General features: G+C 29.3%; 2 protein-coding genes across 2 annotated transcripts; both read left to right on the top strand.

Moving 5' to 3' along the window:
• Positions 1-5,126: 5,126 nt before the first annotated feature.
• LOC126914223 (peroxiredoxin-5, mitochondrial) lies at positions 5,127-6,545 on the top strand. Its single transcript, XM_050717876.1, has 4 exons — positions 5,127-5,408; positions 5,559-5,693; positions 6,017-6,148; positions 6,229-6,545. Exons 1-4 carry the CDS (start codon positions 5,307-5,309, stop codon positions 6,418-6,420), a joined length of 561 nt encoding a protein of 186 aa, XP_050573833.1. The 5' UTR covers positions 5,127-5,306; the 3' UTR covers positions 6,421-6,545.
• A 441-nt stretch (positions 6,546-6,986) lies between these two features.
• Positions 6,987-15,881, top strand: LOC126914189 (structural maintenance of chromosomes protein 1A). Its single transcript, XM_050717794.1, has 20 exons — positions 6,987-7,212; positions 7,299-7,419; positions 8,871-8,970; positions 9,053-9,231; positions 9,827-9,965; positions 10,102-10,566; positions 10,787-11,215; positions 11,333-11,544; positions 11,733-11,901; positions 11,969-12,091; positions 12,177-12,308; positions 12,415-12,480; positions 12,554-12,711; positions 13,369-13,466; positions 13,572-13,876; positions 13,961-14,236; positions 14,642-14,821; positions 14,882-15,060; positions 15,220-15,397; positions 15,467-15,881. The coding sequence occupies exons 1-20, from the start codon at positions 7,101-7,103 to the stop codon at positions 15,533-15,535; spliced, it is 3,690 nt and encodes a 1,229-aa protein (XP_050573751.1). The 5' UTR covers positions 6,987-7,100; the 3' UTR covers positions 15,536-15,881.
• The last annotated feature ends 158 nt before the right edge of the window (positions 15,882-16,039 follow it).

Below are 16,039 nucleotides of genomic sequence, written 5' to 3'. Positions count from 1 at the left end.
TACCTTGCTCGTTGTATATTTTACGTAACGAAATACATTACTTACTTGTACAAGTTCACTGCACGCTCGCTTTCTTCAGCTGTTCTTTGTATATTTATTATTATTATTATTATCTTATTTGCTTTTTTCATGTTTCTAAATAATAATTCGAATAAACGAAATTCGAATAAAAAGCACTTGATAATGCACGAACGCACAGCTACATAAAGAAATGGGTTGTCCCATTTGCCTAATAATTGCTAAGTCGTATCTCGTAGCTTTAGGTCATCTACGATTGTATCATGACGTTTACTACGAACGTTAGAACGTTATCAGAGAAGAACGTAGAGAAACGTGTATTGTCACGGATTCTATGTATACAATCGTAACGACATTTTCAAACAACGTTCCGATTGTTGTGTTCTTATTTTCTGGAAAGGCAGACAGAGAAATAAAGAGGAAGAAAAATAGGGGAGGAGAGAGAGGAAGAAAGAAATAATTGTTCAAAGTCCAGCAGGTCCAGCAATTCCGAAGGCGAACCATCGTGTCGGCGTCTCGATTGGTACGGACATACGAGCACGCACGTATTCGCGGTACAAGACTGAAAGGACACGTCTCGAATATTTTACCCCGGGAGTTTTTCCTCTTTAATTGATTCAATCGGCGAAAAACACGGCAGGACCGCTTCACCCTCCGGGAATTTTCACCCGCCGCCTGCCTCACGCCACCTCCGCGTCATCCACGCTTTCAGCAACCAACCGCTGTAACGAGACGCTGGAACTAACCTTCCTTTTCGATGAAAACGCCAACTCCTCTTCGCGGTTACTCCCTTCCCTATTCCCTCGTCCCTCCTTTCCGCCTCTTTGTCTTCCCTGCAAACTTTATTTTCTCTTTATTATTATTTTCAGTTTCTGCGAATATAAATTTCTTTCTTATTTCTCTAATCCGTCTTCGTAATTTTTCACTCGCCCCTTCCTACAGTTCCTTTCATCCACTTTATTTATTTCTATTCCTCTACGCGACACGGTACAGAGAATCCACTTCTCCACCCTTTTTCCTATTGCCCTTCGTTTACGAATTTTTCATCTCACCTTTTCTCGTTTATTTACGCCAGCTGCATTTATGTTCGTTGCGCGTCGTCACGTTTTATAGACACTTCACGTAAGAACGGAATATCGATGTCTCTTACGTCGAGGTAATTCTACGAAATAATATGGAAACATTTATATACAGACACTAGAACCAAAGCGGTACCGCTATTTCCGTGGGGGTCGTTTGCCTGTAGCAAAGCGCGCCGGTGGGAGTACACTGGAAACAGAACTTTCCATAAATGATGGAAACTCGCAAATTTTCCGTTTGTTATTTTAATTAGAGCCTTCAGGCCATACTTAACGAGAATCTGGCTGTCTGCGTTTATATTGTGTACCTCTACAAAACGACAATGGAGCGTGGAGTATCGGTTTCTACATGACGCCCTGTAATCCGCGCCCCAATCGCGAAACAGAAAATTTCCACGCTCTGTATATTTCTTATTCGTCTACTTTCTTCGCTTTATAATTGTCGTCGCGAAAGATTGTTAAGAATATTGCAATTTTTCTTTCTCTCTTTACTCGTTGCTCAAAATTTACGGTTACGGTGATATTAAAATATCACGAGGGAACATACGGTGGCGAACAAAAGTACCGGCACACGCTTTAAAACAGAATTCATTTTTTTTTTTTTTTTTTTTTTAATTGAACCAAACGATTCGAATTTTTCTGATGACGCGTAAAAAGTTTTTGAAAAAATTGCATTTCCCTTGTTTCCGCATCGATTGATTTCGTGGAAATTTACTGCTTAAATTTTCATTAGAAACCTAAAAGAAGAGGGATGAAAAGATGGTAAAAAATCACCTTTACTATTATTCTTCGCGATTCCGACCAACCGCAGTATTTCCGAAAATTTTTTACGCGTCACCAGGTAAATTGGTGCTGGTAATTCTTCAAAAAAATTCAAGTTGTTTGGTTCAATTTTAAAAAGCAGCTACCCCGTTTTAAAAATTCTAGCGATATTTTTGCTCCTTATTGTACGCGTATATACATAAATGAACAAACGCAGGAAGTGACTGGTAAAACGGTACTGTCAAATTTACTTTCCGTAAAAAGGATTTTTAGTTCGAAAAGCGTCGCGATAGAAAGGAGTGCCGTAAAGAAAGAAAAGCCTCCACCGTTTTTTTATCATTCTTTTAGAATCAGTCGTAAAAATTTTTAGTCAATCTTACTGGCTAAAAGTGGTACAGTTTTTTTTCCGTTACTTCGAAAAGGATAGTGGAACTAGTTTTTTGCCGTTAGAAGGAACCGTTAAAAAAGCAGCGGAGAAATAATTTACAGTGGTAACTTTTTATGCTTGGTCGCTTCAAGAAAGAAGATAAAACAGGAACCTTCCTGTCAGCAAAATTTGTTCATCTATCATGTAAAAAATATACGCGACGATACAAACGCGACGTTTCAAACATTAAATTCAATGTTTTCTCGAAAACAAACGGTCCTGCTAGAAACTTAAAAAAATACTTGGGAAGCTGACTTTTCAACTTCCTTTTTTCTCCAAGTAACGCTTTTTGCTCTTTAAGAATACGTATGCAAACAATTTTTTAAAAATGTTGTTAGAATTTACGACGTTTTTTTTTTTATTGTAAAAACCTTAGTAGATTTTTTTCACAAAATACATCATCTCTTGCTGAAAAAATGCTTGCAATATTTCCCATGTATCATAACCTTTATGAACTCTATGTTATAACTTTGAGTTCGTTCGTACTACTATACGTTTCTCCGCGTTTATAATACATAATGCCTAATTATTCGTTCATATTTAATTACGATTCAATTACGATTATACGCAAGTGATCTCATGTTTCTCGAAGTTGAAACTAATTCCCTAGGCTAATATGAAAAATTACTCATACGTGCATCTACCTACATCTTTCGGATACTTTCCTTTCTATAAAATCTTAAATTATACCAATGTTCGTAGTTCTTAGGTAATCATTGAAACACGTCCTATTAACCTTACTTCTAAAAATAACATTACGCGATTGATGTTATCGACACTCGATACAATGTCAGTATATAAAATTTGTCGTATGATAATTAACTAATAGAGGATCGGAAAATCTATTACAACGGTCGTAAAAAATAGGCCGACACAAAGCCCGAGCAAGACGCAGATGGAGCCAATATTGATTAAATACTACGTGGAATATTTTGAAATCTGATATTTTAATTTGTAAATAGAGCATATTATTCCCAGTGCAATGCATTGTGATGGCGGTGTCTGTAGGGTTCAGAAGGACCGCTTTTAATGACCCGGACGTGCGTGTATAGTTCCATCTAGCACTGTCGTATTCGATTACAACCTCTATGCTGTATACTCCGTGCTCTCCGTAAACTCAAAGTAATTCTCTTTCCAATTCTTCCACTCCTTTCACCCTTTTCAAGATCGGCTCACGTTACCATACCGATAGACTCGCGCTGATTTAATCGATTACTTGCAAGTACTTGCTCGCCTTGCTTCTTCAAATCACCTACCAGTTATCCCGATGTACAGCTCGCGACTTTCCTTTCATCGTAACAAGTGCGTTTACTTCTCCAATTCTACCTACTAATATTTATAAATGTTGTATAATTATAATCTGCTATGTAATCCGTAACTATTATGGTGAAACGGTTATACGCTAATTCTCTGCTGTTCTTTTCAGATAGATACACACCTGTCTCAATTAAAAATTAAAATCTCAAGTCATCTCATTTTTATGAGAGATTCGAAGACACAAAAATGCACAGAACGACTATTCTGCTATTAACACGGAACCGAAAAATTTCTTTATTATTATTATAGTACCTTTTTACCGACTGTTTCTTGCCAAAGATTTTCAGATCACATGCATTGATGATCCTCAAACTTCGTGATAATTTGTCTGCTGAAGAAGTATCGTTGCTGTCTGTTCTGTAGTGGCGCATGAGTTAGTAAACAATTGAAATCATATTGTTGTTTTGCCTTGGAGTATCAAGATCGTTAGGAAACACGTAATGTAAGAATAAATAAACTCCGAGCAAAACAATGTCGCCGCTACGTGCAACCGTCGAACAAAGACGAATTTGAATTTTCCGACTTCCCCCGACCGGTATAAATAAAGGGTGCACGAGAGTACATTTATACGATTTATACTTTGTACTAACGACTCGCGTGTACGGCTGTACATTAATTTATTATTTTAAATGTATTCGACGGTTTCAACAACGAGCAATCTCATTCAGTAAATCTCACGGTCAAAGATCCTGTATAGAAGTTCTCTACAGTTCTTTTACTGTCGTAATATCGGAATGTTTCTTCCCTAAAGTAGCCGAAATATATTCCGAAACATATAGAAATAACTTACTAAAGATATATTATTCTACTTTATTGGCATTACAATTGAACACCTATATATGTATAATGGCCTCAAATGCTCATTTATTGCTCATACTCGTAGGTTGAATTACGGTCGTACCGTACAAGTCACAAAACTTCCGCAGATGGAACTAGGCTCTTAAGATCGGTCGATAATTGTCTTTTTTACATTGGTTACCATAGCAGGCTTGATCACAGGACTTCACCGCGTGGTGGCAGCATTAGTCCGAGAACCACCGATTTTATAATTACAAGCACTCTCGATTCCTCTCTGTCATGACACGTTTAGAACGTATATTTATAGGAAACGCTCTGAGTTGGAGTTTAAAGAAAAGTTCTTGCGTAAAGTCAAAGCCTATGGCCCTCTAATGGACGAATGGGAAATTTCCCTACAAATTTAAATATTCAATAAGTTTTAATGCGAAAAGATTTGAATTTTAAATAAATGAAATGTAATAATCAAGAATTTCATATAATTTATATCTTATTATATATCTATGTCTATTATATCGTATATCTTATTCGTGGTTTTCTGATGTCAAGTCTGATAAAAATCATAAAATTTGGATAACTTTGTGTACAGATCATTGATTCGATCAAGGAGTTGAAACCTTGACTAATCATAGATCGTTGTCTAAAATGATAAATTATCAAATTGTCTTACGTGGCAATGTTATCGATTAATTTTTACTACGTAAACGAGATGAATATTAAAAATAAAAATATATTGCAAAAGAAAATGATTATATTTATGTAATGAGTCGGAAAGGTTGCGCAATTCCGTATGTTCATTCAATCCATAGTCAACCGTGCTCCAATTAAAGAAATTCTTTTACAATTTCATTCTATTACAAATAGTTGATTATTTGATTTACTCATAACGTTATCAATTATATATACAGATGAACCCACTTATAAGTCGCGCAATTTCCGTCAATGAACGACTGTCATTTGGTTATATCATACGACAATTTCGAGTATCATCTCAAAACATGGTTATCGCTGTAAGTTTTGTTTCGTTAGATTTAAAGAATAATGACATAAATTACATGATATTATCACTACAATTATTGTAATTGATGTATAAATATATTAAAATACTATAATTCTTTTTGTAAAAATGAATTATACATATATATGATGTGATTATATAGGCAGGACAAAAACTACCCACAATTGATCTTTTTGAAGACTCTCCTGCAAATAAAGTGAATCTTGCTAAAATTGCAAGTGGGAAAAAAATTGTAATTTTTGGAGTGCCAGGAGCTTTCACACCAGGATGTTCCAAGGTATATATTTTCATGTCTATTCAAAAATCGATTTAATGTATTCAATGTATTAATAACTATCCTTGCTTACTCAAAATAGGTATAAATGTAACTGAATAAATAAAGGAACAAATAATATTAAGTTAGTGTTATATAGTAAATGTTATAAGTATGTTAATATTTATTAAGTATTAACGTAGTAAAAGTAATTCTTTTTAACTATAAGAAAGTTATATTCTATATATATATAAAACAAAAATATTTCTATAATACAAACATTTACTTTTGTATTTAAAAGAAATAGTATAGTGGATATTATATTTAAAAATTTGATATTATTTTAGACACATCTTCCTGGTTATATACAGAAAGCTGGCGAATTAAAATCTAAAGGAATTGCAGAAATTTTTTGTATTTCTGTAAATGATCCGTTTGTAATGGCAGCGTGGGGTAAAGAACACGGAGCAGAAGGAAAAGTAAGATTATATTTTATTTATTTTATATATTTTGTATGTAACACCATTTTTATCAGTAAATTTTATACTTTCTTGTACAGGTACGTATGCTGGCAGATCCAGCAGCTCAATTTACAGATGCAATGGAACTGTCAGTAGATTTACCAGTACTGGGTGGAAAAAGAAGTAAACGATATTCTATGCTTCTTGATGATGGAGTGGTTAAGGAGTTGAATGTTGAGCCTGATAATACAGGTCTTTCTTGTTCCTTGGCTGAAAATATGAAACTTTAGAAATACACTATTAAATATTACGTAGCAGTTCATTATTTAGTAAATTATAAAGAGATGCTTTGGTCAATTTATAAATTCTGCTATATATGTACGTATATAATAAAATGATTATTCGTTACCCAGAATTATAATGTGTCAAATAAATTATTCCGTTTGCCTTAATTTTATGTAATTTATTTCATGTCCATTATTTCAAATATGTACTTCTGATTCTTAAATATTATTGTTTATATTTATTTCATATTTTTGCTCGTATAACAAAACAAGAAAAAATAATTTCACTCAATATGTATACATAAAATTATAATTAAAATATTTACTTAATCTTATAATACTAAGAACTATTATACCTATATTAAAATATAAATATATATATTATATATAATTTGTAATTAATTAATTATATATTAATAATAGAAAGTTACTATATATATCTATGAAGCTATTATACACAAACACACACAAACGTATATGCATATATAAAATAATATTTATAGAAGTATCGTTTGTAAATTTGTATTTAATTGAAAGTGAAGTGTGTTGACAACATTTCGTCACTAGCTTCACTGCAGTTAGAAAACCAATTGTTGACGTATAATGCTTGTTTGTGTTGGAAACTTTATGGCGCCAATTATACCACTTTACTGTTAGCTATAAATTTTTTAAAATTGTTTTTAAAAATGCCGGCGTTTTTGAAGCATATCGAAGTAGAAAACTTTAAGTCTTACAGAGGAAAGCTTATTATAGGACCTCTAAAATCCTTTACTGCTGTTGTTGGACCAAATGGATCCGGTAGGTTATGTTCTTTTATATTAGTATATGGAGAACTTCTAATAATTTCAGACCTATTATGCATTATATATTTGTTTCTAATATAGGAAAATCTAATTTTATGGACGCAATTAGTTTTGTTATGGGAGAAAAAACAAGTAGTCTCCGGGTAAAACGGTTTAGTGAGTTGATACATGGAGCTTCAATAGGAATGCCAGTTGCACGAAGGTATTTCTGGATCTTATAGACTAAAAATTTTTTAAATTATTTTAACAACATTTATACTTACTTGTACATACTTTAACCGCTTGCTTTAATATTATAAACTATACTTTCATATCTTCAAGTTTCAATTATTTTAGACATATAATTTTTGTTTTTATTTCTTTGCTAAATTACGCTTTTATTTCTACTCATAAGACACCAAACTTCTACATATTTCAAAGTTACATATAAAGTATTTTTTGAATTTGTTAAAATATTAAAAGAAAAGACTTATTATGACATACATTTATTAAAAATTTTTATATAAATATCTTATTTGCTGAAATACGCTATAATTTTCTTTTTTCTTTTACATATTTTAAAGAAATAGTAATATCTAAAATTTAATAATTTTTGTTCTTTCTCTTTTACAACATGAGAAAAAAATTGTTTTAAAAACATCTAAAATAATTGTATTTAATTTTGTTTTTGAATATAACTTTATAATATATTATAAGATAAAGAAAAAGTGCAAGTATATACATTTTTATACAGTTTGATTTAATAATTTTCAACAAACTAATTCAATTTTTAAACAAATTAACTTCTTTCTTTCTGAATGTGTATAAATTTGTATTCAAAGGAAATAGAAATAATTTCTTCTTTTTAATTTTATTATTTAAAATGTATCAGAATATAAATATAAGTTAGAGAATAACTTAAAATTAAATTATATGCTTAATTGTAATATGGGTGTTTTGTTTAATAGGAAACAATCAAATATTCCATAAGGGAATGAAGTTATAAAAAGATATTTTCAAAGAAATTGTTTAGTACATAGGAGGACATTAGGTAATATAAATAACATTTTTTTGAGTGTAGAAATAGAAGAGATATCAAAGTCAAGTCAATTTTTTTAAAATAATAATATTATATACAGTATTCATAATATGGTAGCATTTGTTGAGATACAAATAATAACATTCCATGTGACAAAACATCATAAATTAGATCCAAAGCAGTCAAATCAATACAAATCATTAGCTAACATCTTTGAATGATACCGATTATGCTATGCATTGTAAATAATGATCAAGCTTCTTTTCTCCTTCAATATGTTTTAGATTCATATCTTTATATTCTAAGAGTTAGTTTAAGAGGTATCTTTATTGAGACAAAAATTCAAAAGTGCAATTTAACCATTCTTCTAACCTTTATAGCACCAGTTTCTTCGCTGTATGACACTTCCAGTATCCTTGAACATGTCAATGCTGACAGCTCTGGTCTGTTGGGATATTGTCTATGAAATTCTTTACTAAATCTCATATTCCACTGTTTCAAGTTAAACAAAATACCCTATATATATATATATGTGCATATATCTACATTTATAAACATAATATTTATAAGCATAATCTACGTATCAAATGTATTTATGTATATGATACATCTTATGCAGTCATTATAAATTACAGTGCATCTGTAACTGCTGTGTTTGAACTAGAAGATGGAACCGAAAAAAGTTTTATGCGTTCTGTACAAGGCTCTTCTTCGGAACATAGAATAAACAACAATGTAAGTTTTATATATTTTTTTAGTTAGTTTAGTTAGAAATTTAATTTGAATGGAAATTTACAAATTTTCATGTATTATGTAGGTAGTTACTAGCCAAGTATATCTCAATGAGTTAGAACAACTTGGTATTAATGTCAAAGCAAAAAATTTCCTTGTATTTCAAGGAGCTGTAGAATCAATAGCAATGAAAAATCCAAAAGAACGTACTGCACTTTTTGAAGAAATTAGTAATTCTGGAGCATTAAAGGCAGAATATGAAAGGTAACTTATATACATAAACTTACACATATATTGTTTATGCAATATTATCCACAGTCATATTGGTAATTTCAATATGTACAGCATACGAATATAAAATAATAATTAAAGTAAAGTTTAATAATTAATTTTAACCTTTTCTACTTGAAAGTAAGGCAAGGAAAGGCATCATTCATTAAACATTAAATTTGTTTTCATTATTTCCTGCTATTTCATATTTTATTCACTTATAATTCTAAAATATCTTGTAGTGTAATTGTTTTGCATAATTCATATTTTCGTTATGTTATTTTAAATAGTGTTACTTAAATTTTGTATAATATCTATTTAATTGTATATTAATTCTTAATTGTATATTATATATATATATATAAATACAATTAATATATATAATTAGTAATATATAATATAATAATATATATAATATAATTTATAATAACTAATTTATAATAATTAAGGGTAATCATTATTTTAATGTATTATATAACAGTTCAATATATCTAAAAGATAAATAATATACTGTGGAACATTTCATCCTTTGGTAAATCAGTTTCTGATAAACATGTTATAATTATAAATAGATTTTTTACTTTTATAGATTAAGAACGGAAATGTTAAAAGCAGAAGAGGAAACTCAATTTTCATACCAGAAAAAGAAAGGTATTGCTGCTGAAAGGAAAGAAGCAAAACTAGAAAAAGAAGAAGCTGAAAAGTATCAACGTTTAAAGGAAGAATATGTAGGTCATTTATTTACTCATTAATTTCAAATTTAAACAAATTACTCATTAATTTCAAATTTAAACAAATTATATAATTTATAGATCCATTATTGAATCAATGTTAAATGACTTAATATTATCTGTTTCATTGTAGATAGAAAAACAAGTAGAGCTTCAATTATTTCGTTTATTTCATAATGAAAAGAGTACAGAGAATTTAGAAGTTTCACAGAAAAAGAAACAACATGAAATAGAAAAGATTGAGAAGAAAAAGGAAAAAGCAGAAGAATTATTAAAGGAGAAAAAGAAAGAAGCTGGAAAATTAGGGAGGGATCTCGCTAAAATCGAACAGGATATTAGAGAAGTAGAAGTTGAAATAACAAAAAAAAGACCCACATTCATCAAAGCAAAAGAACGTGTTGCACACATGCAAAAGAAAGTAGAATCTGCTCGGAAGTCACTAGCTCAAGCACGTATTGCAGATGAAGCTCATAAAAAAGATATACACGAACTTCAAGAAGAACTGCGACAAGTAGAAGATGCTAAAGCAGCTTATGAAGCAAGTATTGCTGGACAATCACAATTACAAGGAAGAGATGTGCAACTTGAAGATGAACAGGTAAGAAAATTCAAATGGGATTTAAATAGAAAAATATTTTTCAAAATATGTCATCATAAAGTAAGATTATAAATCATTTTTCTAATTCTAATATTTTTCTCATTTTTCTAATATTATATTATAATAATCCTATTTAATTAAAGCTACAATAATTATATATATCTCAAAATTTAAAGACCAAAGTAATCATTATTATAATCATATTAAATATTAATTTAAGGTGAGGGAGTATAATCGCTTGAAAGAGGAAGCAGGTAAACAATCAGCGAGGTATTTGCAACTTCTTGATTCTATTAATCGGGAGCAAAAATCTGATCAAGATAGACTTGATAATGAAGGAAGAAAAAAGACAGAAATAGAGAATAAACATAAACAAAAAGGTCATATGCGAGATGAAGCTCTTAAAAGAGTAGAAAAATTAGAAGAACATATAAGGACGTCAGAAGCTGCCTTGGAAGATCAGAAAAAGTTGCGGGCCGACTTACAATCTGATGTTGGTACATCAAAAGATAAAATACAAAATTTACAGCGGGAATTAGAGAGCATTTCAGAGCAGCTAGGTGACGCAAAGGTTGATAAGCACGAAGTATCAAGAACTAAAAAGAAAACTGAGATCGTAGAAAATTTTAAACGCCTCTTTCCTGGAGTAGTAAGTAACAAATTAGATTTAATATTTTATTTATAAATCATTTTCTTGCAAATTATTATTTTATCAGTCTAACAATGTAATTATCATATAATTACTATTGTTATTATTATTTCTTAGTATGATCGCATGTACAATATGTGTGAACCTATTCATAAAAGGTACAATGTTGCAATTACAAAAGTTCTTGGCAAATATATGGAAGCTATAGTTGTTGATACTGAAAAAACAGCTAGACAATGTATCCAGTATCTCAAAGAGCAATATCTTGAACCAGAAACATTTCTTCCTCTTGATTACATCCAAACAAAGCCATTAAAAGAAAGACTTAGGTATGTAACGTAAAAATAACTTTAAACACTAGCTGTATAATTTTTTAAATATTTAGAAGAGTCATTATTTCTATTCTTAACAGTATCTTTGTATATTTTCTCACTTCTCCCTTCATATTACAAAGATTGTAGTAATTTCTAATTTCTAATTAGTTTTAATTTCTTCTCTTCTTCTCTTTTTGTTTTAGAAATATACAAGAGCCTAAAAATGTAAAATTGTTATATGATGTGTTACATTTTTCACCTAAAGATATTGACAGAGCTGTATTATTTGCTACAAATAATGCACTTGTGTGCGAAACACCTGAAGATGCAAATAAAGTAGCTTATGAAATGGATAAAAAAGCAAGATATGATGTATGTATGTATAGAATAACTAATTTTTTAAAAAGTTACAGTAATTAATATATACATGTCATTACAGTGTGTTGCATTAGATGGAACATTTTATCAGAAAGCAGGTATTATATCTGGTGGTAGTTTAGATCTTGCAAAGAAAGCGAAAAGATGGGATGAGAAACAAATGTCTCAATTAAAGGCACAAAAAGTAAGACATTCTATTTCCATATACGGGGTACTTGTATATTTTACTGTACACAATTGTTCTGCAGTATATGTTAAATATTTTGTAGGAAAAATTAACAGAAGAATTACGTGAATCTTTGAAAAAATCAAGAAAAGAATCTGAATTAAATACAGTTGAATCTCAAATACGAGGATTGGAAACACGTTTAAAATATAATAAAAGCGATCTTACTGCTACGGTAAATAATATAATTTATAATGCTATAAAACTGCAATTATAATAATAATAACAGTATTTTAACATATCTTTTATATACTGCTTATTGAAAATTATACATATTACAGCAAAAACAAATTTCGGAACTTGAAACAGAATTAGATGCCCTTCAGAACGAATTAAATATGTTTGGTGTATGTAAATTTTTTATATTTTATTACACTTATGTAAGAATGTTTACTAAATTGATATATCCTTTGTATATAGCCAACAATAACTGTAATTGAAAAAACTATGGCCGAGAGAGATCAAGAAATACAGAATATCAAGGAAAAGATGAATAATGTTGAAGATGATGTATTTGCTAGCTTTTGTGAACAAATAGGTGTATCTAATATTCGACAATATGAGGAAAGGGAATTACGGTATGTGTACTTAAATTTAATAAATATGATATTAATTTTAATAAATATAAATTCTTTAATATAGGAACCTTATTTCTTTATGTCAATTCATTTTTAAGTAATGAATGTATTATAACTACAATATATAAGATATTAAAAATTGTCTAAAAGAATAGATACATTAAAAACAGAAAAAAATGTATGAAAAATGAAAGAAAAATTTTATTTCATTTTACATCGTATACAAAATACATACTTCATACAAATATTGCATGCAAATTGCAATTATGTTTACTTCTAATAATTTCTGCACTCATAAAAAATAATTTTTAAATATTAAACATCTCGAATTTCTTATTTATTTTTCTCTTTCTTTCTCATTATCTGGATAATATTTAATTATCTGAATAATTTAATTTATAATAACATTTATTAATACTTTAAATACGAATAAGTTTGCTTTTTTGTCTCTTACATTACAATCTTCATTTTTATAGTATTTTTTAACTCAAAACGCTTACCCTTTACAAAGGGAAACAAAATATATTACCATTTCAATTTTTAGTGTAACAAGGAACTTAGTGTTTCATTCTCATTAACAAATTTTTTTATATTAGGAAAAAAATAGAGAAAATAATTTTTCTTACAATTGATTAATTCTTGAAATTATACTTCTAGATCACAACAAGAAAGAGCAAAGAAGAGGATGGAATTTGAAAATCAATGCAATCGCATTTATAATCAATTAGATTTTGAGAAACAACGTGATACAGAAAGTGAGTAGAATTTTACTTTATATGCGTACTTTTAAGAAATTTAATACTCGCTTTGCTAAATTAATATTTAATTGAAACCTATATATGAGAATATGTAAAACTTAGGTAACGTATTACGATGGGAACGTGCCGTTCAAGATGCAGAAGATAAACTTGAATCTGCCCGACAGACTGAATCTAATCAAAAAGCAGAAATAGATCATGATGAAACTCAAATGGAGCAATTGAAGTCCGCGCGAAACGCAAAAAAGATGGAAGTTGATCAAAAAGAAGATGAAATAGGCAAAGCTAGACGTGAAGTTGGAGCAATAGCGAAAGATATACAAGCTGCTCAAAAACAATTAAATGGTATTGAAACCAAAATTGAACAAAAAAAAGCTGAACGTCATGCTATTCTAATGCAATGTAAGGTATGTTGTAAAACAAAATAAAGTTAATCAATCTATTGTTTAAGGATTTTATAGAAACAAGTATATGAATGTAATGTTATATAGATGGAAGACATTGCAATTCCAATGCTTCATGGAAATATGGAAGATATAGCTAGTGAAACTACTGCGACTAATAATTCGGAAGCTAATAATGACTCATCCTTAAGTACTCACCAGCAATATGAACGTGAAAAACGAATAACTGTAGATTATGCCCTCCTTCCTGAAAATTTGAAGGATATAGAAGAAGAAGATATTAAGAAAACTACTGACAAACTAACGAAAACGATTAATGATCTACAAAGTACTATCCAACGTATTCAAGCACCAAATATGAAGGTAAAAACTATAATATTGCAAATAGAAAATTACAATTTAATCTTGTTTAAGATATTACATATAGTATACCCCAGATGAAGGGGTTCTGTGAAGTTACGCTAACTCTTTTTGCTAACTCAGTGAAAACAGTAACAAGTAACCCTAAAATCTCACAGTGAAAATATGTAAAAATAATAATTTTAAATGTTCAATAATTCGGTTACTAATAGAAATTTATATTCTTGCGTTTTCCTTCTTTTATGCAACTAATAAGAAGGGACTGATAACATTTTTTGGTGACAACGCGATTGCATATTTAGTCTATTTCTCACTCGATTACATGCATTGGAATGTGTTAATTTTTTGAAAGAATATTTTCTTTTTCCTTCTTGAAAATCTTTCATTCATAATGTTGATGTTTTTAAGGCTATTCAAAAGTTATATCTTGCTAAGGAGAAATTACAAGAAACTAACGAAGAATTTGAACAGTCTCGTAAAAAAGCAAAAAAAGCAAAAACGCAATTTGAGAAAATCAAAAAAGAAAGACATGACAGATTTATGGCTTGTTTCGAGCATGTAGCTAATGAAATTGATCCAATTTATAAGGTTTGTATATGTTAAGTATATGAATTAAAAAAAGGTACATAAATATATCTATTATTTTAGAGTTTAGCAAAAAATCAATCTGCTCAAGCATTCCTTGGACCAGAAAATCCAGAAGAACCTTATTTGGATGGTATTAATTACAATTGTGTAGCGCCAGGGAAACGATTCCAACCAATGTCTAATTTATCTGGTGGAGAGAAAACTGTTGCGGCATTAGCCTTATTGTTTGCAATTCACAGGTATCTAGTTTCTAATTATTAGGTTTTTAAATTTTTATTTTGAAATAAATTTAAATCTAAAATTAATCTATTTCTTATTCATAATATATTTTACATTATATTAAATTATTATTAAATTATCTTATGTTAGATTATAATCTAATTTTATGAAATCTATAGTTTTCAACCTGCGCCATTCTTTGTTTTGGATGAAATCGATGCTGCACTGGATAATACTAACATAGGAAAAGTTGCTAGTTACATACGCGATAAAACAAGCTCTTTACAAACTATTGTCATATCTTTGAAAGAGGAATTTTATTCCCATGCTGATGCATTAATTGGTATTTGCCCTGATGTGAGTATAACTGAAAATTTATATCGTTCTAGCAAAATTACATTACATATATATTTTTTTTAATTACAGGTTGGAGAGTGTTTGGAAAGTAAAGTATTAACTCTTGATTTAACTACATATCCTACGCACATTAATTGATAGGGTATATTTCGATTATAATTATACATATTTCAATTGTGTTTTATTTTGTCGTCCTATTTCTCGCACGTAATAGTTTTGTTTTACATACAAGACATTTTAAAACTTCTTGTATCAGAATTTAAGAAAATATCCCATGAATGTCAAATCAAACAAATCTCAAAGAGTATTCGAATAATTCAATTTTTTATTTCTAATCTTTTTCTCTTTTTGGAAGTATTAGGGTAATACTACTATCGTATTTTAATTATTTTGGAAATTTTTATTTTTATTTAAACTAGATTAATATAAGAAATTGACTTTAGTAATGTAAAGTTGCTTGGTAATAAATTATTTGTATAAGTAATAGATTATCTATTAAATTAAAATAATATGTCAATTTTTAAGTTAAGCATATAAAATGTTAAAAAAAAATTATAATTTTTATATTGTAAGTCTGTAAACATGTACCTTTCTAGGATAAAAAATTTTATTATAATATACTGTTTATTAGTTTTTAAATAT

The sequence above is a fragment of the Bombus affinis genome, chromosome 3 (assembly GCF_024516045.1).
Source record: "Bombus affinis isolate iyBomAffi1 chromosome 3, iyBomAffi1.2, whole genome shotgun sequence".
NCBI lineage: Eukaryota > Metazoa > Arthropoda > Insecta > Hymenoptera > Apidae > Bombus > Bombus affinis.
The sequence above is the reverse complement of the archived record's forward strand: the minus strand, read 5'-3'. Positions and strand labels throughout refer to the sequence as shown.

Bases quoted from the DNA above. Each gene is read 5' to 3' on its own strand.
- LOC126914223 (XM_050717876.1), top strand. From the start codon at position 5,307: ATGAACCCACTTATAAGTCGCGCAATTTCCGTCAATGAACGACTGTCA. The intron at 5,694-6,016 runs GTATATATTTTC...ATATTATTTTAG, and splicing joins TCACACCAGGATGTTCCAAG to ACACATCTTCCTGGTTATAT. The intron at 6,149-6,228 runs GTAAGATTATAT...TTTCTTGTACAG, and splicing joins AACACGGAGCAGAAGGAAAA to GTACGTATGCTGGCAGATCC.
- LOC126914189 (XM_050717794.1), top strand. From the start codon at position 7,101: ATGCCGGCGTTTTTGAAGCATATCGAAGTAGAAAACTTTAAGTCTTAC. The intron at 10,567-10,786 runs GTAAGAAAATTC...TATTAATTTAAG, and splicing joins TGCAACTTGAAGATGAACAG to GTGAGGGAGTATAATCGCTT. The intron at 12,092-12,176 runs GTAAGACATTCT...AATATTTTGTAG, and splicing joins CTCAATTAAAGGCACAAAAA to GAAAAATTAACAGAAGAATT.